The sequence below is a fragment of the Mercurialis annua genome, linkage group LG3 (assembly GCF_937616625.2).
Source record: "Mercurialis annua linkage group LG3, ddMerAnnu1.2, whole genome shotgun sequence".
NCBI lineage: Eukaryota > Viridiplantae > Streptophyta > Magnoliopsida > Malpighiales > Euphorbiaceae > Mercurialis > Mercurialis annua.
The window spans coordinates 61,195,443-61,220,067 of NC_065572.1; the positions used below are offsets into that span (position 1 = coordinate 61,195,443).

The window sequence follows — 24,625 nt, forward strand, 5'->3', positions numbered from 1 at the left end:
TTAAAATGCTATATAAAGAACATATTATTGAATTTCATTTAATTATAAAATGCTAAATTTATAATTTTATAAGTGATTATCATTATTGATGATAAATATGTAAATAATTTAAATGTAATAGAATTTGGCATATGCTTAAATTTTGTGCAAAATTTGGCAGAATATTTAGCATATACCAAATGTATTTTTTGTGATAAATACTAAATTACAGCATTATGAAATATTTTTGGCATTAGAGTGGAGACGCTCTAACACGTACTATTACAATGGTCAAACTATATTTATAGAAAAATTAAACTGCCAACTTCATTTATATTTTTTACATAATTTATTGTTATTAAAATATTTAAAGGAGTCCATATTAATAGTAGGGGTATATGAAGTGTTGAGTATTTTAGGACATTCACGTATAAATTCAATTTAAAAAAATTAATGCAAAAAAAATAGTACATATTAAATTTTTTTGATTATAATATTTTGATTTTCTTAACACATGATCACAATTGTATACGAAATATAACATAAGTAAAATCAATAAATAATAAAAAAATTATTCTATAAAATTTGGAGAAAATTATTTTTAACTTAAATGATTAAATTATACTCACTTTAAAAATATTTATAAAAATAATATTCCCTCAGTTCCATTTAAAAAGTCTCATATTTTATTTTACATATATCCTATTTAAAAGTCTCATTTTCATTTGTAGAACATTTTGCATTGAATTTTTTTTTTACTCTTTCTTTAGCCATTTTAAAAGAATTCTATGGAAAATTCCATTATTAATAGTAGGGGCAAAATATAAAAATAATAAATAATAAATATGTTTTTAATTTATGTGTAAAAATAAATAGGACTCCTAAAATAGAACGGAGGAAGTAATTATGAGAAAATTTTGTATTAAATAACCCCATAGAATTCAGCAAAATACTCTGAATCATACTAAGATCTAATACAAATATTATTCGATAACTTAGAATCTCAATTCAACTAAAATATTGATAATTCCTGAAATTTTATAAAACTCTTCTAGAAAAATAAAAAATATATTTTTGTTCGGGATCATATTCCTATTCAGGAACACAATCCTATTTTGGAGTTATATTCCTATTCGGACGCATTATTCCTAATAGGAATTTTTTTTTTATTTGGATTCTACTAGGTATTCTCTCATTATCAGTATACTTATATTTCTATTTGTTAAAAAAATAAAATAGAATTTTAGATTCATAATTCATTCACAATTAAATAAATAATTTAATGAATTCTTAATCTAGAAATAAGTAGTTCTATCATTCTTTTTCAATTTTTGTTTGTTTAGATAATTGCAAATTATATAAAATATTAAGTCCAGAGAATACAAGAATTGAAGATGAAAATACATGAATTCTAGTACTCCACGATTTGCCACAGTAAATGCAAATGCTCTTTGTTGGAGACCAACAGGCAAGTCCCATACTACAATCAAAGTACTGGGGTTTTTTTTTTTTGATCTGATCATGAGGTGTCCTGAACGGGTTCCAACTATGAAACGGCACCTTTAAGCCTTCCACATTCAGACTAATCCCCACTCGAGCCGGGTAGGTCCCTTACGGGAGGCAAAGCTCTGGCCCTAAGTTTTAAACGGCTGCATACATGAGTACGGTTCGAACCCGCGACCTCACTTAAGCTAGAAGAGCGCCTTACCAACTCATCTACGCCTTGGGGTTAAAGTACTGGGGTTTTGCCATTGTGACATTTCACTTGTTTCAATTTTTGATTTTATTTATGACAAAAGTTTGTTCCAGTCTCTTTTTATTTTACGTATTATTTATTTCGTCCTCATCTAATTTTTATTATTTATTCCGTCTGTCTCTCTATAAATAAAAATTGCACTGAAATGTAGAGGTGGCCATGGGCCGGATCAGCCCGTAAACCGGCCCGGTCAAACCCGGCCCGGAACCGGTCAAAACCGGAATCGGAGTAAAACCGGCCCGGAACCGTACAAATGGCGGTTCTGGACCGGTTCCAGATTTGTTGAACCGTGAACCGGCGGTTCCGGGTTGAAACCGGCGGTTAAGGGTCGAACCCGTTAATAAAAAATAAATATTATATATTTAAAATACATATTATAACTTTATCATAATATAATATATTTATTTTTACAATAAAATATATGTTATATTTGTTTTAGTTAAAGTTTTGGTTAATATTTTATTTTTTTTAAAAAAAAATCTTTATTTTTTTATTATACTATCTCCTTGAGTTATTTTATGGTAAAACTATAGATGTAAAAAATCTTTTTATATATAATATGTCCTCATTCACTATGTGCAATGTATCTATTATATATAGATCCATCATCATCATATACTGTCATACACCATCACTTAAATTTTAATTATATTTTTGTGTTCATGGTGTGACCTATTAATCATTGTGGATGAAGAGATTATATTTTGTATTTCATTATTCAAAAAGCCCTTATACTATTTTTTTGTTATTTAGGTCCCTGTACTTGGCAAAATTCCGACTTTTAGGTTCTTTTGAAGGATTGGAGGAACAAAAAAATTGTAAATAAAGGGACTGAAAAAAACCAAAAAAGAACCTAAAAATAAAAAATTATATAAGTAGAGAGACTTGAAGAATAAAAAAATAGTACAAAAATTTTTTAAACAAAAATGATATAGTACAAGAGCCTCTAGATGAATTTAGACCTATCAAAATGATGTCCGTAAGATATTTGACGTACGAAGAGATAGTTTACCTAGCAATTATCATTCACATATATTAGGGTTTGAAATTGCTAATCACCAAATAAAAATGCCATCTTCCAAATGTCTTTCCTACCTAGGGGGCGAGCAAAAAATGAAAGCGGGGGAGTGCTTTTCAATTCTTCCGGGAAAAAAAGGAGTCTATAATCGAACAAAATTAACTAGCCGAATCAAACAATTTTCAGTCTATTCGATTTTAAATTAACTTTTTTGGTTTTTTAGTTATTGGTTCGATTTGAAATTTTAATTATTTAAATTAACTGAACCGATTGAATAAATAAATATTTAATATTTTTAATTTTTCCTTATATATTTTTTAGTTTTAATTGAACCAACTAAATGTTTTATATATTCAGATCAGTTTGAATTAAAAAATTATATATTTTTTTGTTGGTTCGATTTTGGTTAAATTGATGTTCGACCGGTTCAATTTTGAACATTTTTGGTCAATTTTAATTTGAACAGGGCGAACGCTCATCCTCGCTCTTTCCCCCAATATTTTATAAATTATATTTGGTTTATGTAATAAAATAATATGAAATACAATAATTATTTTATAAGAAACAGAATAATCTTTTTTTTAGTTTTTAAAAGGAGTTTTTATTTTAGAAAATTATAAAAAATAACTCTATCAATCAAAGTAAAAAATAACCATTTCATAGGAAATATCTATTCTATTTTGCACGTATTCGATGAAGTAAATATAATCCGATATGTATGTTAATGGAGAGACATATTCAGAAGAATCCCTAACATATATGATAACGACATTATCAATTACTCAAGTTAATAGGAAAGTGCCATAAATTATAATAAAACAAGTAGGAGTACAAGATTACATCAATAAACATAGTTTATGTTTATTGAACTCTTTCAAGTAGTGCAGTAGATAAGGTATATAATTGTTGTTTATATGCATGTATGCTTATAAGTTATAATTAAGTAATTTAAAATTAGGACGTGAATAAAATTATATTTAAGGATTTTAGTAATCAAGATTAAAAAGGCAAAGTTGTGTGGAAATAAGTAAAAGGTCCTTCATACCCTTCTCTATTCATCCTCTCCATCTCTTGGACTTCATATGCATTTGTTCCCTAAAGCATTTATGATTGATTTTTAATACAATTTAAAAAGAAAGATTTATAATTAGATCAAACGAATTAATAATTCACAACTATAATAAAATTAATAAATATATCCTAAGCAATAAATTGCATAAATTTGGTCCAGTAATTCTATTGTTTGAATCAATTATATCTAAACCAACAAATAAAAAGATAAAGGCTTTAACTGATAAAAAAAATATAATTTAAATCTTAATTTATTTTTATGATAAAATAAAAAAATTGTGGAGAAAAATTCATAATTTTATTGATAATAATATAAATATTTTGATAAAATTGGATAGATTATTTGTTAAATTCTTATTAATTTGCTCTTGTTACACTAATATGTTATGAAAATAAATTAAAAGACTAAGATATACTTTATTTCTATTGGCTAGATCCTTTATCATTTCTATTCGCTACTCGAATGCAATTGTCACAAATCACAAAATTGATGGACTAAATTGACACAATTTTTAATTTGGGATATATTTGTCAATTCCATCATACTTTCGGCCATATAAATTCATTTCGCCATTCAATCAACATTTTCAAAGGATAGTTTACTGTAATTAATTTTACTATATCAAAATTAGGAAATAAAAACATTGAATTAAGCACTTAAATACCTGCATTGTTTCAATATTGTCCCTCTCTATGTTGAAGTCATGGTTCATACTAGCTGCTGAAAGCTTCATAGACAGAAACTAGAAAAGTGCAGAAAGAAGAGATGAAAAATAAAATAAAACAAGTCGAGTATCTTAACAAATAAATACTAATATTTATGAAATGAAAAATTAATATATTCTCACTTCAATTTGATTCTGAAGAGACTGAACATAATTGATTATCACATCCAACATTACAGCCATTCCCATTGTCTACAAAAATCAAAGATACACTATCATTCATTCTCCTAAGCGACAAAAGAGCATAAAAAGGCATAATTAAGCATATAAAATATACGAGAAATATTTATATAAACCGATCGCGAGTTCACCATATTGAATTATAAATCATCCATTAATCACGTGACACGTCAATTAATACATATACGTACCTTATAGCATCCCGGAACAAGGTCCTGTAAGAACCTAAGCTTCTCATTGATTTTCTCTCTTCTTACGTACAGGCTACAACAATTAACACAGAACCATATATATTTATTTATATACATACAGTAATTAATTTATTATATAGTTTGAGATATATAAGATATTATTACTCTTTCAGCCAAACTGTGACTATCTGTAGCTTGGCCTCTCTTTGCTCTAACATGAATTACTTCACTAGGTTTCTCCATATCATTTTTTCTTTTTCTTTTTCTCCCTCCATAGTTCTGCAACAATAATCATAACTAATAATTCCATCTCATGCACAAAAAAACAAATTAAACAAATTATATATATATATATCTATCTAACCTTAATATTTTCACTGCTAGTACCAGAAATTATTGCAGAAGGAGCTACGTTGAAGAAGCTTTGTAGATTATTAACATCAGCAAAGTTCATAGGAATCTGCTGCTTTTGCTGTTGATGATGATGATTGATGACGTCATCATTTGATGAGCTAATGATAAAATTTGATGATGAGTTCATCTCTGAGAATGAAGACTTCAGGCTCTGTAGTTAAATCGCCATACTTAATGACCCATCTTTGAAATAATATTCGGTAGGGAATAATATGCATAGTTGATTAGTCTTTGTCAGTTTACTATTCGGTAGGGAATTTCTTGCCTAAATCCATTCATATTTTAATTCTGATATCTAAATGATTTTATTATTCAATTATTAATTCAATAATAAATAAAAAAGATGATATAGTAGTTTTTAAATTATAGAACTTTATTTTAAACTAATTATTAAATTTTAAACTTACAACATTATAAGAAAAAAATATTGTTTTACTAATCAATACACTAATGTGTTATTTTGACAATTTTAATAATTAACATTGCTTTAAAATATAGTTATAAAAAATGTGTAATTGTTTTTTTTATTTATGTTACATTGTCAATACTAGACTTTATATATTAATTTATGATATTATAAAAAATATATAATAGAATTTATTAGTCTAAATGTAAACAAAAATTAGTAATCCATGTTTGAACATTATTGTGAAAAATAACATTATTTCTAAGGCATGTTTGAACATTATTTCTATGATCGCAAAAAAATTTGGCCGTCGAGGCGACGGGTGGTGGCCGTAAAGCGATGGCAGTGGTGGCTGTCACGACCCGATTTCCATCCTCGAAACTCGAGCCGCGACCGGCGCTAGGGAATGGGAGTGGTAGCTCCGAAACCCGTAGCAAGCCTAAAACCACTACAAACTTTTTGCGATATAAACAAGCAAGCGTTTTCAGAAAAGCTTTTTAACGAAAAATATTAAACATCTATGTACATTTTCTGAAAACCATCAATAGAAACTAGGGTCTTACAATGCGATGCCACATCAAGCATTGCCCTGTTTCGCACATCAAAAACAAACGGTTTAAAGCGCAGTAACACCATTCAAGTTTACAAACATCAGAGTATAAATATACATTAGACCGTTTGACAAAACTATATACATATCTAGGACTGGTCTACTGCAGCACTACTGATACCTACTTCTTCTATACATACTTCTAAGCAGACTTCTGAAGCAAGAATAGAAGCCTGTCACGTCAAAAGACTATATACCTGAAAAATGGTTATAACAACGGGGTCAGTCGAAACTGAGTGAGTTCATAAGTTTACAGTTGAGTATTCTATAAAACAAAACAATGCAATAAATCATTCATTCATATGCATCCAAATATAACTTCCGATTGAAACCCTAATCCTTGATTCATCGAATTATCAAAACCAAATTCTTTCTTTCGAACAAAACGATATATCTTAATCCTGTTGGTAGGTTGCGGGATAGTTCAACCAGATCAACCAATACCATTTGGTACAGTCCCGGGATAGTTCAACCAAGGTGACTGCCCATCTTAAAGTCCAACGATCGATCGATATGAATTTCATATTCAAACAAACAAAACATTTTCAAACAAAACCGAAGGAGTATACAGCTTGAACTTAACTAGTGATCACGTAGTTCCTATTGCCGCCCAATAGGAAAGCATGTTTCATCGGATCTATACTGGTTTCAAGATAATGATGCATGTATTTCATACAAAGCATTTTTGATAACAAATCGTGTTATGCAATTCATATAAATCATTTTACGTTTAAAAGCAATGCATTTTCAATACATCAAAAGTAAACACATATAAACTCACTGCTTGCTTTTTCCCCAAAAACTTTATTACGCGACCTCCGTCAAGCTCCTTGTCCGGTAGCTGGTTGCCTTGCCGGACCTAAGAAACAGACAAACATAACTCGAGTGAGAGTCTAACTCGATAGACATTCTAGACTCGAGATATAAACACACACGTACTCGCTCACGGATCGAACATTACTTTTCATTCAATTCTCGTCATGCGCGTGCGGCGACGAGTGTTAAACTAACTCAATAGGAGTACGAAAAATCGGGGATGCGAGGGTCGAGGGGGGTTGCACGATCGTGCAGGGAGGTACACGTTCGTGTACCTTGATGGTACACGTTCGTGTACCTTGGTACACGATCGTGTACCATATATTGGTACACGTTCGTGTACCTTGGTACACGTTCGTGTACCATGGATGGTACACGTTCGTGTACCACAAGTACACGATCGTGTACTATCGTACACGATCCTCCGGAATCGATTTCCGGGGTTTCCGACATGCTATATACGTAAAAACGCTCCAAACTCAACCAAAACGCGTATTCTAACATCTAAACATCCAAAAACGATCCTATAATCGATAAAACGATAAAATCGTTTCGTGGTCTAAAACTTTGAATTGATATAACTCAAAATATATCCGTCCAAACGATAAAACGTCAAGCTTACCGTGATACACCACTGGAATACGATCAATTCGAGTTAAGAAACGTCAGAAACGGACGAGAAACGGCGATCGAGCGACGGAACGGTGGTTTCGTCGATAGAAAATGAAAAGATGAAGTTGATGATATGATTTCTGTAACCTTCCTTATGAAGGTTTTGATATCATATATATCCTGGCTAATTTGCAACTTAGTCCTTGAAACTTTTCAAAAGTTACAAATTAGTCCAAAACCTATCCGCGTCCAAATTTTAAAAGGCGTCCGATCGACTCGAGATTTTTACCACATATACTATAAATTATTTCACGGACTTTGGCGAAATAATTACTATCTCGGGATTTATATTCTATTTTATATTAATTTTTGAAGTTATATCTTTAAATCCCGCTAATCCGCTTTCTAAACATTATTCTAAATTCCCGATAAAATTAAATTAAATTCTTCTTAACTTAACTTATCGGAAATTACGACACGTGGCACGACTTATTTATCTTAAAATAATTGGGGTATTACATTCACCCCACCTTACAATAAATTCGTCCTCGAATTTAAAACTTTAGCTCACGTACCTATCAAAAGAAATTAACACGTCCATAAGAGTTATAAAAGATACCTTGAACATTATCGTCAAACTCTTGCGCCTCTGGCGGATTCAAAGCAAAAACTCTGGCCTGACCCCCACCAGCCTGTGAAGTCTGACCAGCACCACGACCTCCACCATTCCTTCCTCCACGATTTCCATAACCACGGCCTCTCTGACCAGTAAAAGTACTTCCTGTCTGACCATATCCAGATGCTGCCTGATACGCAGTCCTCTGTTGGTTGTAGGAAGGTTGCACCACAGTGGTCATTGAGCCTTGAGGTATCTGCCTCGGACAATGTCTAGCAAAGTGACCATACTGACCACAATTAAAGCACGCTCCTGAGACAAGATGGCACACTCCGTAATGCCTCTTGTTACAGGTCTGACAAATAGGAGGTTCAACTCCTGCATCACTTGTTGTCCTTGCACTATATCCTTCTCCAAACGTATTAGCTTGTGAATCATATCTAGCTCTTTTACGTTCTCGATTACGCTGAGGTCTAGGGAAGTTTCCATCATGAGACTGTACTGGAGCACTCTGCACCACATGCACATTCTCATTTCTAGTCGGCACTCGATCAGAGGGATCTGGAAGTCTCCCGTATCTAATCAGGGTAGACTCAATTTGTTGAGCACTATCAATAAGCTGAACCAAATCTCTGGTCACACTCGACATCAAGCTCACGAACTCGGGTCCTAATCCCTTTACAAACCTCGTATTTACTCTAACCGGATCCACATTCAGGTCTGGTGCAAAACGGCTCAATCTTGTAAAATCCGTAACATACTCTTGCACCGACCTATCTCCCTTTTCCAAATTCAGTAATCGATCACGATGCAGCTCAGTCACTGAGTACGGTAAATAGGACTCTCTAAAGCGATTAACAAACTCAGCCCATGTCATCTGATCCATAGTCGGTTGAATAACACGTTGAAACCAATCCTTTGCTGGTCCTTTCAACGACATTTCTATCATCATAATAGAATGCCTTTCATTAGCTTGGAGACGTCTAGCGTTACGCTCCACTTCGTCCAGAAAATCCAACGCATCTCCAGTACCGTTGAATGCAGTTGGCTTAAGACGCATGTAAGCCAAAGTAATATCTCTATCCACATTCCCGATTAGATGTTGCTGTTGTTGCAGCAATTGCTCCCGTTGCATAGTCTGGTTTTCCACGTGAGTTGTTGCCATAGTCGCAATTCCAGTTAAAAACTGTTCCATATTAAATCCTCCAAAATTCACTGGTTGAGGCATTCCTGGTGCCTGCACTGGTTCTTGCACATTGGCAGCTTGTCCTCTGCCTCCTCCAGCTGCTCCAGCCGGTTCCTGCTGTCCACCCTGGACAGAAGACTCATCTTGAGCCTCTCCAGCTATTGCTCGTGCCATAGCGCTACGCGATCTAGTTTGTCTCTGGCCAGCCATCCTGACCAAAGCAAACAACGCCCCGATCAGAAATCATACGATGAACATACTCTTACTTCTAAGCGCAAAACTAATCATATATGCAAACAAAGGCATCCGTATACTATCGATCACACGTACAACAAACTCACATCCTATAGATAAGAGTTGAAAGCGCGAAAACAAACGAAGACAATTCAATGACATAATTCGAATCCTATAGCTGCAGTAGTTCCTATCTTAACCTAAAGGCATTGTCAATCCTAGGATCACATAACAAACAAAACATAAGGCAATGGCCTAGGAAACTAAACCATTGCTCTGATACCAACGTTGTCACGACCCGATTTCCATCCTCGAAACTCGAGCCGCGACCGGCGCTAGGGAATGGGAGTGGTAGCTCCGAAACCCGTAGCAAGCCTAAAACCACTACAAACTTTTTGCGATATAAACAAGCAAGCGTTTTCAGAAAAGCTTTTTAACGAAAAATATTAAACATCTATGTACATTTTCTGAAAACCATCAATAGAAACTAGGGTCTTACAATGCGATGCCACATCAAGCATTGCCCTGTTTCGCACATCAAAAACAAACGGTTTAAAGCGCAGTAACACCATTCAAGTTTACAAACATCAGAGTATAAATATACATTAGACCGTTTGACAAAACTATATACATATCTAGGACTGGTCTACTGCAGCACTACTGATACCTACTTCTTCTATACATACTTCTAAGCAGACTTCTGAAGCAAGAATAGAAGCCTGTCACGTCAAAAGACTATATACCTGAAAAATGGTTATAACAACGGGGTCAGTCGAAACTGAGTGAGTTCATAAGTTTACAGTTGAGTATTCTATAAAACAAAACAATGCAATAAATCATTCATTCATATGCATCCAAATATAACTTCCGATTGAAACCCTAATCCTTGATTCATCGAATTATCAAAACCAAATTCTTTCTTTCGAACAAAACGATATATCTTAATCCTGTTGGTAGGTTGCGGGATAGTTCAACCAGATCAACCAATACCATTTGGTACAGTCCCGGGATAGTTCAACCAAGGTGACTGCCCATCTTAAAGTCCAACGATCGATCGATATGAATTTCATATTCAAACAAACAAAACATTTTCAAACAAAACCGAAGGAGTATACAGCTTGAACTTAACTAGTGATCACGTAGTTCCTATTGCCGCCCAATAGGAAAGCATGTTTCATCGGATCTATACTGGTTTCAAGATAATGATGCATGTATTTCATACAAAGCATTTTTGATAACAAATCGTGTTATGCAATTCATATAAATCATTTTACGTTTAAAAGCAATGCATTTTCAATACATCAAAAGTAAACACATATAAACTCACTGCTTGCTTTTTCCCCAAAAACTTTATTACGCGACCTCCGTCAAGCTCCTTGTCCGGTAGCTGGTTGCCTTGCCGGACCTAAGAAACAGACAAACATAACTCGAGTGAGAGTCTAACTCGATAGACATTCTAGACTCGAGATATAAACACACACGTACTCGCTCACGGATCGAACATTACTTTTCATTCAATTCTCGTCATGCGCGTGCGGCGACGAGTGTTAAACTAACTCAATAGGAGTACGAAAAATCGGGGATGCGAGGGTCGAGGGGGGTTGCACGATCGTGCAGGGAGGTACACGTTCGTGTACCTTGATGGTACACGTTCGTGTACCTTGGTACACGATCGTGTACCATATATTGGTACACGTTCGTGTACCTTGGTACACGTTCGTGTACCATGGATGGTACACGTTCGTGTACCACAAGTACACGATCGTGTACTATCGTACACGATCCTCCGGAATCGATTTCCGGGGTTTCCGACATGCTATATACGTAAAAACGCTCCAAACTCAACCAAAACGCGTATTCTAACATCTAAACATCCAAAAACGATCCTATAATCGATAAAACGATAAAATCGTTTCGTGGTCTAAAACTTTGAATTGATATAACTCAAAATATATCCGTCCAAACGATAAAACGTCAAGCTTACCGTGATACACCACTGGAATACGATCAATTCGAGTTAAGAAACGTCAGAAACGGACGAGAAACGGCGATCGAGCGACGGAACGGTGGTTTCGTCGATAGAAAATGAAAAGATGAAGTTGATGATATGATTTCTGTAACCTTCCTTATGAAGGTTTTGATATCATATATATCCTGGCTAATTTGCAACTTAGTCCTTGAAACTTTTCAAAAGTTACAAATTAGTCCAAAACCTATCCGCGTCCAAATTTTAAAAGGCGTCCGATCGACTCGAGATTTTTACCACATATACTATAAATTATTTCACGGACTTTGGCGAAATAATTACTATCTCGGGATTTATATTCTATTTTATATTAATTTTTGAAGTTATATCTTTAAATCCCGCTAATCCGCTTTCTAAACATTATTCTAAATTCCCGATAAAATTAAATTAAATTCTTCTTAACTTAACTTATCGGAAATTACGACACGTGGCACGACTTATTTATCTTAAAATAATTGGGGTATTACAGTGGCCAAGGGTGGAGTGGTTGGATTGGATTTAATTGGGTTGTTTTTTTTATTATTAATTAAATTTTGGAGTATTTTGAATTTGTGATGAGCTGTCAACTGACATCTAATATAAGAGCAGATTTTTGTTGGTTCTGACATAAAAAAATTGCTGCCACATCATTAGTTTTACTCAAAATCGCCGATTTTTAGTCTCGGGGGTTAGTGAGCGCCGCCACAATGATTAGGGAGTTTAGTGATCATTTTTAAAGATAAAGGGATTTAGTGATCACAGGCCCAAAAATCAGGGGCCATAAATGAATATTAGCCAGAGTTTTTATATACTTAAACTCAAAAGAGTTTTAAAAAATCAAGTGTTTGAATTGATTGCAACACACTTTTTTGAGTAAACCTTAGATGTATTATTTGCCTATAAATACACACTAAAATTTAAGGTTTTAATTATGTATTTTCGAAATCAAACACAAAACACGCATAAAATATTGATCACTTAGTTTGAATTGCTTTGAGAAGTAAAAGGTGCTAACACACAAGCATTTATTTTGAGGAGAAATTGTTTGTGTGGATATTCGTAGGGGGCACGTTCTTTTGCGTTTTTTATTCAAGATAATGTATCATCAAAGTGAACCACTTCTCTTATTGCTATTGTGTTCGACATTTGATTAGTTTTAATTATACAACTATGTCTATCTATCTATCTATCTATCTATCTATTACATGGATCTTGTTTTGAATTTTTATTAAAAAATTCAAATTCCGCTGTGTTATGAACCTAAAAATCTAACAACCTACACCTCACATTCAAGGCATAATCTAGAGCCTCTACTTATTTAACTAAGATATTTATAAGGTCGGGTGCTAGTTACCTCGTACTCCAAAAAAGGATCACTAAACAAAAATTTGACACACGGGAGGTGTCCTCTACGCTACCCGCGCCTGACGCACATCCCCTAAAAGATAATAGAATGGACAGCTCAAAAAATCAATATGGCGATCAGAAAAAAATAGAGAAAAAACATTCATCGCTCGGTTGAGCTTCTATATAAATCGTTTTACGGTTAAACTTTAAGATATTGTTTTTCGTACTCACCAGTAGTGATTGATCTATTTCTCTTCTCTCTTTATCAAACTGACTTGAATATCGGAGTGAATGGTTAGATTTTTTTTTTATTTGCTATGATCAGTGTTCTTAAATTTTAGATTATCATCTGATTGCAAAAGCATCTCGTAGCCTTGATGATTTATCACTTAAGTTTAAAATCTATCATCATTATAATAATAAAAAAAGGAGTTAAGAGATTAACTAAATTAGGTTTAGTTGAGATATGGGTAATGCGAACTGATAGTGCTCCATTTCCCTTCTCGACTCTCCCTATTTTAATGACTAGCAGAACTATAGCTTAACCTTAAATGATATTTATACACTTTTGACTAAAAACCTTCTTCATTTAGAACATTGTTCCTAATTTGCATATTCCAATTTTCTCATTCAAAACCCCAATATAGGTTAGTTGACATCTTTACCTCTATAAACACCCAAATATCAACAAGAAGACAAACTAATTCTTTTAATAAAATTGATGTGAGATTGTTTAATACTTAAAATTGAGGGTGTGAAATTAGTTATTCGATTCGGTTTGAGAGCGCAAATGTCCAAATCGATATGTTTCTAATAAATTAAGACGATAAAGTTCGGTTGGTTTAGTTCACTTAAAAAAAACATACTTTTTTATTTTTCACATTCAAATGGATTCATTTTAACCAACGGAACCCTCCCATTCAATCTCACCAAATAGAATTTTCCCATTAATTCTCATTAAATAAATTATTCTCATTAGTTCCCAACTTTTTTAAACTACTTTATTTTATTTTATTTTTATAAATTTTTATTTTATATAAACATTCTAATCCATCTAAACTACTTATTATAATTTACCTCAGGTATTAAAGTTTTTTACATCAACACGTTGATTTAGAATAGAGGTTACATTAATAAAAAAAACAATTCCATAGCAAATTCATCTGAGAATATTTCTATAGCTATTTACTAGGAGAAATTTGTTCATAAGCTTTTTAGTTTTTTTTTAGACAAAATTAGCCGACCATCTCTAATTTATATTTCAAAACAAAATTTATTTCATAAACATATTATGATAAACAATTAGTTATTTGTCAATGACTTATAATATTTACATAACTAGTCGAAAGCCCGTGCATTTGCACGAAATCTAATTAATAATTATTGTTTGCACCGGCCCAGAAATCTGGATAGAAAGTGACGAAGCCCAAGACCTGGTGAAAAAGCTGAATGGGCTCATATGGGATTTCAGCCCAATAAGAGTTATATTTATTTTTAGCCTTTTTATTTAATTTCTTTTGTTAATTAGGAGATGAATTTTCATTAGAATTAGGACTCTTTATTAGGATTTATTCCCTATAAATAGCTAGAATTATTGTATTATTGTTTTTATCAACACATCATTAATCAAAAAAAACCAAAACTCAGGCTTTTTATCCCAATCTCCGGATTGAATCTTAGTTTAGGAGTAGAATTGACATTAATCTCGCTTGGATCTCAGGATTCCCAGATTAATACTGTTAGTTTAATCGAACGGCGGCAACGTCATTCATAATTTGGACAACGCAACTTGAATTCAGGTTACGTCACTTGAACGAGGGTTACGTCATTCAAATCCTGTTTACCTCATCTCGAATCACCCCGGTTAAAGCATCAGTACCTAAAGTTACCCATTAATAAATTCAAAGGTTCGAGCAAGGTGAAAATCTCGCGAACATCTTTTGGCGACTCCACTGGGGACAGTTTATGGTCAGCACACAAACCGGAGTTATTTCAGACGATTACAGGCAGACTCAGTCTCAAAGCCGAGTGAAATTTCAGAGGAGAGTCGAAGTAACCGAACATTTTGATCCTGACATCATCGCTATCATGGCTAAAGGAGACAAACAACCGCAGGCCAAGGGTGCGCAGAACACCACACCCGAGCTGATTAATGTTGGTAACAAAGCCGTAGATAGTGATGATATAGAGAAAGAGTTTGACGAGTTCTCCCGCGAAATGCCACCTACTCGCCCATCATTATCTAGAGCCGATTTTTCCATCATGAGAGACGAAATAGCTCAGGAAAATCGGCAGATGTTTGACGGAGCGATGCAACAGATGTCCAATGCCTTCAAAGGGATGTTGGCCGATCAGGCGATCGTTCAGCAATCGATCGTTAAAAATTTGAGCAATTTGACGAGCTCAATGGACAATCTGGGAAAGATCTTTTCGGGTCAGCAAGTAGCCGATCAGAATTATCGTAGGGCCGATTATACCCCAACGCCACAAAGAAATGGCGGACTTGGTACTTCGGCCGATACAGGGCAATCACCGAGCAAAGCTGGTTTTGCTTATGGATCGGTGCGTTTGTTAACGCGCCCAGAAGGAGACACGGGTGTTAAGGGCGACCTACCCTCATCAGGGACAGGGCGATATCATGGCGGCGATCCATCGGTTTTGGGAGAAGGGAGATACCAAGGCAACGACCAGTTGCCGGGACAGCAAAACCCGAGCCAACAGGTGCCGCAAGAAAACCCATACAGAGGTAGCAATGTTCCCATGGGAGAAAATAGTTTGTACAACCGGGGGCAGTTGCTCGACGAGCTGGAGAAGTTAGGGGTTGACGTTAGGCCGATGCCTAGGCCTTCATATATGAAGCCATACCCGGATTGGATTGACAAGCTGTACCCGTTTCCCAGGGGGTACAAAGTCCCCGAGTTTAGCTTGTTTTCAGGGGAAGAAAAGAGTCAGTCGACGGTGGAGCACATCGCCAGGTTTTCTGCTCAATGTGGCGAGGCGGGGGCTCACGATTTTTGGAAATTAAGGTTGTTTGCCAGTTCCCTCACAAAGGTGGCATTCACATGGTATTCCCATTTGTCGCCAAACTCGATCGATACATGGAAAGACCTGGAGATAAAATTTCACGAGGAATTCTACAGAGCACCACCCGATGTCACCTTAGCCGATCTCGCACGAATCTCGCAGCTGCCCAATGAGACTGTCGAGAAGTATATCGGACGATTCCAGAATTTGAGAACGAGGTGTATGACACACATATCCGAAGGAGATTGCGTGCCGATGGTGGTAAAAGGAATGAACTTCGCCATGAGGGAACATTTCGAGGGCCACCATTTTCGAGACTTGTTCGAACTCACCAGTAGGGTCGCAAGTTACGAACGTTTACTCCGAGAGAAGGAGCAAAGGAGAGGTTCCTATAAAGGTACCTATTACCGAGACCAGTTGGATGTTGCCGTCGTTACCGATCCAGAGGACGATTCTTCTGATGATGAAGTATGCATGGCCGAGTTCCTTGGAAAAAGCCAACAGAATGTGCTGCGTTAAGAAAGCCAGGCTACGTGAAGAAAAATAAGATGGCGGTCATTCAAAAAGAATATTCATTCGATTTGACAAGGGCCGATGATATATTCGACGCCTTGCTAAAGGATGGGCAGATCGCTCTGCCGAAGGACATGTAGTGCCATCAGGAGAAGAGTTGGTGGGGAAAGATTATTGCAAATTTCACAATTCGTGGAGACACAGCACCAATAACTGCGTCGTATTCAGAAACGTGATCCAAAAGGCGATAACTGAAGGGCAATTATTGTTCCCCGCCAAAAAGGAGGCCGATGCGAAGTACGTGTCGATTAACGTAATTCGGCCCAATTTGGACCAAGTGTTGGGTATTGGGAAAGTACTGGAAAAATGGAGTGCTAAGCGACCTCGCCAAAGAATAGTGGTGAACAAACAGCGATCGGCCAAGCCGATTATGTCCGAGCCGATTTGCAAACATTGTCAGCACTGCCAGAGTCGCACCATGACTGCGTACGTACAGAAATCGGCAAGGATGAGTCCCAAAACCTTTAGACCGAGGTCTCCCACAAAGGAATGGCAGCGACACATGCCATCTGAACAAAAGGGGAGATCGGTTTTTAAAAGGATATTTAGGCCAACGGAAGAGGCCCCTTGCATGACTAAGACACAAAAGAGGCGGATGCAAAGGATGCGACAAGAGTCACGAATGATCGCGGCAGAACCCATATCGACATCAGACTGCCGAGTTTCGGTTAAAAGCCGATTATCCGCCACTGCGTCTTTTTCGGGAACTAAGAGACCGATTCACGACAGACTGAAGATAGCGAGAGGAGTCCCAGAGGCAAATCGGGATGGGCCTAAACTAGTTGAAGTCGAGTCTTCCGAGATACCGAGGAAAAAACTTAGGAAGGTTTGGGTAGAAAAGAAAAACAATCGGGACAACGAACTAGCTTCTCATACGGCGGCCAAGGATGAAAAATCGCCAGGCAGTGACAGGCGATCTTACAAAGATGTTGTTTTGAGCCACGCAAACGGCCATTTGAAGGCGTGGATGCCCACGAAAAAGGAGATAGTCATCACACACAAGGGCGGGCAGCTCAAAGCATGGATCCCAAAAAGCGATGGCCAAAGAGAAATCCAAGTAGTTACTCTGCCCGATTCTTTCAGAAGTAAGCCTGGACAGAAGTCAATTTTGGATGGCGACGTCATAATTCCGGATGAAAATAGTGCCGATGCCTCGGCAGTGGTTTCTCTAAATAGACCACCGGCAAGAATGACAAAGCACATCAGGCCTTTGTATATGAAGGCCGAGGTAAATAGCGTTGCCACTGGAAGAGTTTTAATCGACAACGGTGCAGGAGTAAACATCTTGCCATCCAGAATGCTCAAGAAGCTAGGGATAGAACGTCATCAACTGGAATCGACTGATGTTTATATGACCGATTTTGCTGGAGGCGAAACCCCAGCTGAGGGGTACATCACCCTAAAAATCAGAGTTGGCCGAGTCGAAACTGAAGAAGGTTTCTTTGTTATTAACGCTAAGAGCAATTATAACGTGCTACTCGGCCGCGACTGGATCCATTCCAACATGTGTATCCCGTCTACAATGCATCAGATGCTTATATTGTGGCGAGAAGCTGGAGAAGCCGAGATAGTACAGGGCGATCCAAGTCCTTTCGGCGAAGATAGCAATGTCTTGGAAGCAATGATGTATGACGATCAGGTGAGAAACATACAATCTCTAAGCCATCAAGATAAGGGCGGCCCCAGAATTCTCGTCAACGCAGATCGGCCAGTAGACGTTACCCTCGGGGGCAACGGCCGATCCACCATAGTGCAACATTCTGATGAATAGACGACACACAGAGTTGCGAAAGAAAGTCCGAGACCTGGCACTAAGCCACGGAATATTATCGGCAGAGTGTATATACGAGGATCAAGAGCAAGACCCTACCGGTACCTTGAGAATAGAAGACCTCAAGATAGCTACAGGGAAATTGGGAGACGATCCAGCTCAAGTCCAAGATGCTCTTTTGGAGGTTAATTTAGGGACCGATGCATTCCCTAAGCCGATATTCATAAGCGCAAACGTCGACCCCTCATTCAAAGACGAGTTGATCACGCTTCTTTGAGAGTACAAGGATTGTTTCGCTTGGTCATATTCAGAAATGCCAGGGCTTGATAAGTCCATCGCAGAGCACAAGTTACCCCTAAAGGATGGTTTTCGCCCATTCCGGCAACCTCCCAGACGAATGTCAAAAGAGGTCGTGGAGTTGATCAGGGAAGAAATTAATCGGCTTAAAGATGCTAATTTCATACGGGAAGCAAAATATACTGAATGGTTGTCCAACATAGTGCCCGTCATGAAGAAAAATGGCAAGTTACGAGTGTGCGTCGATTTTCGAAACATGAATCTAGCAACGCCCAAAGATGAGTATCCCATGCCCATAGCCGATATGCTAATCGATGGAGCAGCCGGACACACCATCCTCAGTTTCTTGGACGCCCATTCTGGGTACAATCAAGTACCGATCCACACAGCCGATATTTCTAAAACCGCATTTCGCTGCTTTGGGCCGATTGGTGCATATGAATGGATCGTGATGCCTTTCGGTTTGAAGAACGCTGGTGCAACTTATCAACGGACCATGAATAAAATGTTTGAAGGTTTAGAATGTTTAGAAGTATATATCGACGATGTGGTCGTAAAATCGCCAAGCAATGCAGCTCACCTTGCCGATTTGAAAAGGGGCTTTGAACGTATCCGGACCAATGGTTTGAAGATGAACCCATTAAAATGCGCTTTTGGGGTATCGGCAGGAAATTTCTTGGGTTTTTTGGTTCACCAGCGGGGGGTGGAGGTAGATAAGAATAAAACAAAAGCGATAATCAATGCCGAACCACCAAAGACCAAGAAACAATTGCAGAGATTGATCGGTCAGATAAATTTCTTGAGGCGATTTATTTCAAATACAGCCGGCCGATTACGCAGTTGGAGCAGTTTGTTGAAAGGAAATGATAAGGATCAATTTGAATGGACCCCTGAGCAACAACAAGTGTTTGACGAGCTGAAAACATACTTGGTGAAACCGCCGATTATGATGCCGCCAAAGCCAAATCAGCCTTTGTTGCTATATATATCGGCGGCTCCTCAATCTTTGGGGTGTATGCTCGCACAAGAAGACCAAGGTGTTGAAAGATCGGTTTACTATCTTAGTAGAGCGTTGACCGATACCGAAACACGATACTCGGACATTGAAAAACTTTGTCTATGTTTGTATTTCACTTGTTGCAAGTTAAGATATTACATGTTGCCAGTTGTAGTTTACGTCCTAGCACAGACCGATGTAATAAAATACATTCTATCCCGACCGTATCTCAGAAATCGGATGGGAAAATGGGCGGTAGCAATGTCAGAATTCACACTTGTATACGTGCCTCAGAAAGCTGTAAAAGGACAAGTCCTAGCCGATTTCCTCGCAGATCACCCAGGGATCAACATAAAGGAAGGAATCGGCTGTATAGAAATGCACCCTTGGAAATTATGGTTCGACGGATCCAAAACAGAAAAGGGAGCCGGAGCAGGAATCGTCATTATCTCACCCTCGGGGGCACGATTCACTATGTCTTGCTCTTTGACTTTCAAGTGCACCAACAACCAAGCCGAGTATGAAGCTCTCATTTTGGGTTTGGAAATCTTAGTGGAACTGGGGGCAAAATCGATCCAAGTCTGGGGAGATTCATTGTTGGTAATAAAACAAGTTGCTGGAGAATACAAGTGCGAGTCGGAACTTTTAATCTGATACTGCAATAAAGCTAAGCATCTTATCGGCGGTTTTTCAGATACATGTTTAGAATACACTGAGAGAAAAGACAACATGGAAGCGAATGACCTCGCCCAACACGGTAGTGGTTATAAACCGTGTTATGAATATGATGCAATACGGCGAGACACGCCAAACTTGGTAACTAAAGATGAGACGGTGTACAGAGCGATTCATTCGGTTTATCAGTTAGATTTCTCTGTGGATTGGAGGAAAGAAATAGTCAAGTGGTTTGAAGCGCCAGATATGTCCAATAGAAGATTAAGAACTTTGGCACTCAACTACGTAATGCTAGCCGATGACTTGTACAAGAAGGGGAGCGACGGTTTACTGTTTAGGTGCATCGGCCCAAAAGAAGCGATGTTAATCATGGCCGAGGTACACGAAGGAATAGCAGGCGCACACCAGGCTGGTCCAAGAATGAGGTGGTTGATCCACAAATATGGGTTTTACTGGCCAAAAATGGAACAAGATTGCGTCCGATATTCCCAAGGGTGTGAAGCATGTCAAAAGTGCGGCCCCGTACAACATGTTCCTGCCGAGACGTTACATTCGATAATTAAACCTTGGCCTTTTCGCGGATGGGCTGTGGACTTAATCGGCAAAATATACCATGCATCATCAAAAGGGCACATGTTTGTGATTGTCGCAACAGATTACTACTCTAAATGGGTCGAAGCCATACCATTGAAGTCACCAAGTCAAGAATCGGTCATAAAGTTATTCAGAGAATATATTATCCTTAGGCATGGTTTACCAGAGACCATCACAACGGACCAAGGAACTATGTTTACTGGGAGCGATATAACTGATTACGCAAAGAATATGGGTTTCAAATTGATACATTCAACCCCGTATTATGCACAAGCCAATGGCCAAGCCGAAGCAACTAATAAGGCGATCAAGGGGATCATCCAGAAGATGATAGAAGATAATCCGAGACAGTGGCATCAATTGTTGACTGAGGCCGTTTGGGCGAATCGCACAAGTCAAAAATCGGCTACGAGTACTACTCCATTTAAGCTCGTATACGGGTATGATGCAATGTTGCCAATGGAATTGACAGTGGCATCTACAAGACGAAAGATGCAACACGTATTGACGAAGGCCGATTATCATGATAAGATGGTGCTTGAAGCTTTAGACTTAGACGAGGAACGACTTTTAGCGCTCGACCATCTAGAGGCACAAAAAAGAAGAGTAGAACATATATACAACAGGCGAGTTCGGGAAAAGAAATTTCAAATTGGCCAACTCGTTTGGAAGGTTATTCTACCCATTGGGGCGAGAAAAGATGCATTAGGAAAATGGTCACCAAATTGGGAAGGGCCTTATAAGATTGTTCAGATATTGAACCACGGGGCTTATGTACTTGCCGATATAGAAGGCCGAGTTCATGACAGGGCAATCAATGCACAGTATCTCAAAAAATATGTCCCGAGCTGCTGGGAGGGGATCGACAGGCGTATTTTTGAGGAGTGATAAGCAATGTTCAATACAAGCCGATTAGTTCAAAGGTTGTTTTTATTAACACAACATCGGCAGTAGATATTGTGCATGAATATGTAACATCGGAAAACCAGCCGATTCATTTGTTTAAGTATTTAACATCGGAATATCAGCCGATTGTTGTTTATTTTCTATTAGAGTATTCACAAAAAACTCGGAACGTTAGCCGATTATTGTTATGTAAACTCGTTTACCTTTTATCGCCTAGCAGTTGATTTATATCTAAAATGTACGAGAAATAAATCGGAACACCAGCCGATTACGTTAATAACTGTTCAAAAAATAAATCGGAACACCAGCCGATTACATTGCAAACTGTTCAAAAGGTTCAAAAAATTTTACAAAAAAACGAAACTAGCCAAAATGGCTGAAAAGATCGCCCATCACGCTGCGAATTTCCCCTAGATTCTTCACCGCCTCGGAGTAATGTTTTTCCGCACTGGAGAGTGTTTTCTTCAGCTGATTCCGGCGATCCTTCAGGTCCTTCCCCTGGGAAATGAATTCATCCAGCTGTTTCTCCAGAGGTGCGGCGATTTCTTCCTCGGCCCTGAGCTCCGCCTGCAGTTCTTCAATTTTGGATCTCAGCTCATCCATTTTGGTGGTGTGAGGGGCGAGTTTGTCTGAAGTCTTCTTAGCATTGGATCTCAGAGAGCCAAACTCATCATCAAGTTTGCGTTTGGTCTCCAACGATTTCTCGTATGAGGCTCTAGCAGGGGCGGCTTCATTGTACAACTTTGTCAAATTCGGGAGCTCCCTCACCACCCTGGCGATTGTCGTTTTGGCCGAATCAGTGACTTTGCTCACATCCTTCACAACAAGGAGAGCTTCCAGCGATGTTTTCATCGATTCAGCCTCGTCAGGATCGCCTAGTACTTGGACTCCTTTGGTCTTCATCATCGCCATGGTATTCAGGTGGAAATCCACGTCACTAGCCGAGTCACCAGTTTCTGGCTCAGAGCTGGAAGAACTTCCCGAGGAGTTTTCCTCGTCACTCTCAGTATCGGAGTCAAAGGCGAGGAGTTTAGTCTGCAAGAGAGATACAATTTAGTCTTTGAAGTCATGGGCGATGAATAAAGATTAAAAAGGGATGTACCTTTAGAGCTTCGGTGCGAGAAATGTTCGGCTTAAGACTTGAAGGGCCAGGAACCGAAACTGTCGCAGCCGCGGTTACCGAAGCAGGCGATTCGGCCACGGTTGGGCGATCCACCGAACCCCCACTCATCTTTATTGAGATGCGAGTGCTGCTGGTTTTCTTTGAGGGTTCTTTTTCTTGTGGCTTCAAGGAGCTCGCCTCGGGTATCATTATCGGCGGAACAACAGCCGATTTCACCTTTTTAGGTTGAGGTTTGGACTTTCTGCCGGTCTGCAGTACCGCTGGCGATTTCCCGGTCCTTTTCCTCTTTAGAGGTTGTTCGTCTTCCTCGTCTTCAGAAGGAATCATCCCTTCAATCTCGGCTTCCACTTCTAAAAAGAAAAGAAGTTAGATAAATCTCATGAAGTTATATAAAGAAAAAATATGTATGAGGGGATTTGTTGTCTACCAGCAGGGACTTTCAGTTCATTAACAAGGACGGCGATATCTTTGCAATCACCTGGCACAAAATAACCAGTAAACGTCACCTTGTTAGGACGAGACTTCGGTTTTTTATTCGCTAACATAATTTCAGAATCTGGTACTAATGGTGCTTTATAAAGAAAAGATGGGCGAATATGTTTTTGGAAAAGTAGGTAAGGGCGATGTGGATATTTTTTCTCCCATACTTTCCTCCATTTAAGGATATATTTTCGCCACGCTTTTCTTCTATGGTTTTCCATTTTTAAGCTTAAAAGAGGGCGATTCGTAGGGTCATACTTGAATTTGTAAAATCGCTCAAATTTAACGATTTCAAGGAGATGCTCATAGTTACCTTTCCTCTTCTTCTGCTGCGGCACCTGTAAAAGAAAAACATCGGCGTGAGTACGTTTACGCTTCGTTTCAGGAAGTTGAAAAATATTCAGTTTAAGTATTTCATCTGCCGATAATCCAAAGTTGATCCCGATTACTATCTCCCACCACTCCTCGAACTCATGTATAGAAGAAGGGTCTCCGTCAGGAAATGGCAATTCATCTGGAGAAGGTAAGTAGGCTTCGTGAAGTTGGCCGAGGTATCCAATATATCTGGAAGTTGGTAATGCTGAGCGAGTAAGTCCCTGGTCATTTCTGTCTATCAAGAACGGGCATGGGATCGCCTGGGTGTAGCCGAATTGCCTTGACAGGTAGTTGGGACAATAAGCTTCAGACCCGCTGTGCTTGAAGTTGTTGCCGATCATTAGGTTGCGGCTTGTTAAGGCGTTGCACCAGTTTCCCCACCATTCGGAGTAGATATCTTCATCAATTTCGTCGTCATCAGTTATCTCCCAACCATAGGTGAGCCATTTTGGTGGGAATCGCCAGCTAAGTATTGGACACCAGGTGTTGGGCGACTCACGGGTGTCCAAAAAGTAGGCGATAACGTCTTTAAGATGAGGTAAGGTGGCAACCCCTTGAAAAATGGTGTATCCAAAACATATGTCCGACGATCGCTCTGGGATTGTGACGATGTCTGGGAAGTACATATATAACCATGCTTGGAC

General features: G+C 37.9%; 1 protein-coding gene across 1 annotated transcript; it reads right to left on the reverse strand.

The window, feature by feature from the left end:
- Nucleotides 1-3,566: 3,566 nt before the first annotated feature.
- LOC126674147 (transcription factor bHLH75-like) lies at nucleotides 3,567-5,495 on the reverse strand. The gene is made up of 6 exons (XM_056104908.1): nucleotides 5,285-5,495; nucleotides 5,086-5,199; nucleotides 4,921-4,993; nucleotides 4,673-4,741; nucleotides 4,490-4,567; nucleotides 3,567-3,848 (listed from the first exon to the last, which is right to left on the reverse strand). Exons 2-6 carry the CDS (start codon nucleotides 5,136-5,138, stop codon nucleotides 3,753-3,755), a joined length of 369 nt encoding a protein of 122 aa, XP_055960883.1. The 5' UTR covers nucleotides 5,139-5,199; nucleotides 5,285-5,495; the 3' UTR covers nucleotides 3,567-3,752.
- Between the last annotated feature and the right edge of the window lie 19,130 nt (nucleotides 5,496-24,625).

Coding starts and splice junctions, on each gene's coding strand:
- LOC126674147 (XM_056104908.1), bottom strand. CDS start 5,138: ATGTTAGAGCAAAGAGAGGCCAAGCTACAGATAGTCACAGTTTGGCTG. Junction 4,742..4,920: donor TTGTTCCGGGATGCTATAAG/GTACGTATATGT, acceptor TGATTTTTGTAG/ACAATGGGAATGGCTGTAAT. Junction 4,568..4,672: donor CTCTTCAGAATCAAATTGAA/GTGAGAATATAT, acceptor GCACTTTTCTAG/TTTCTGTCTATGAAGCTTTC.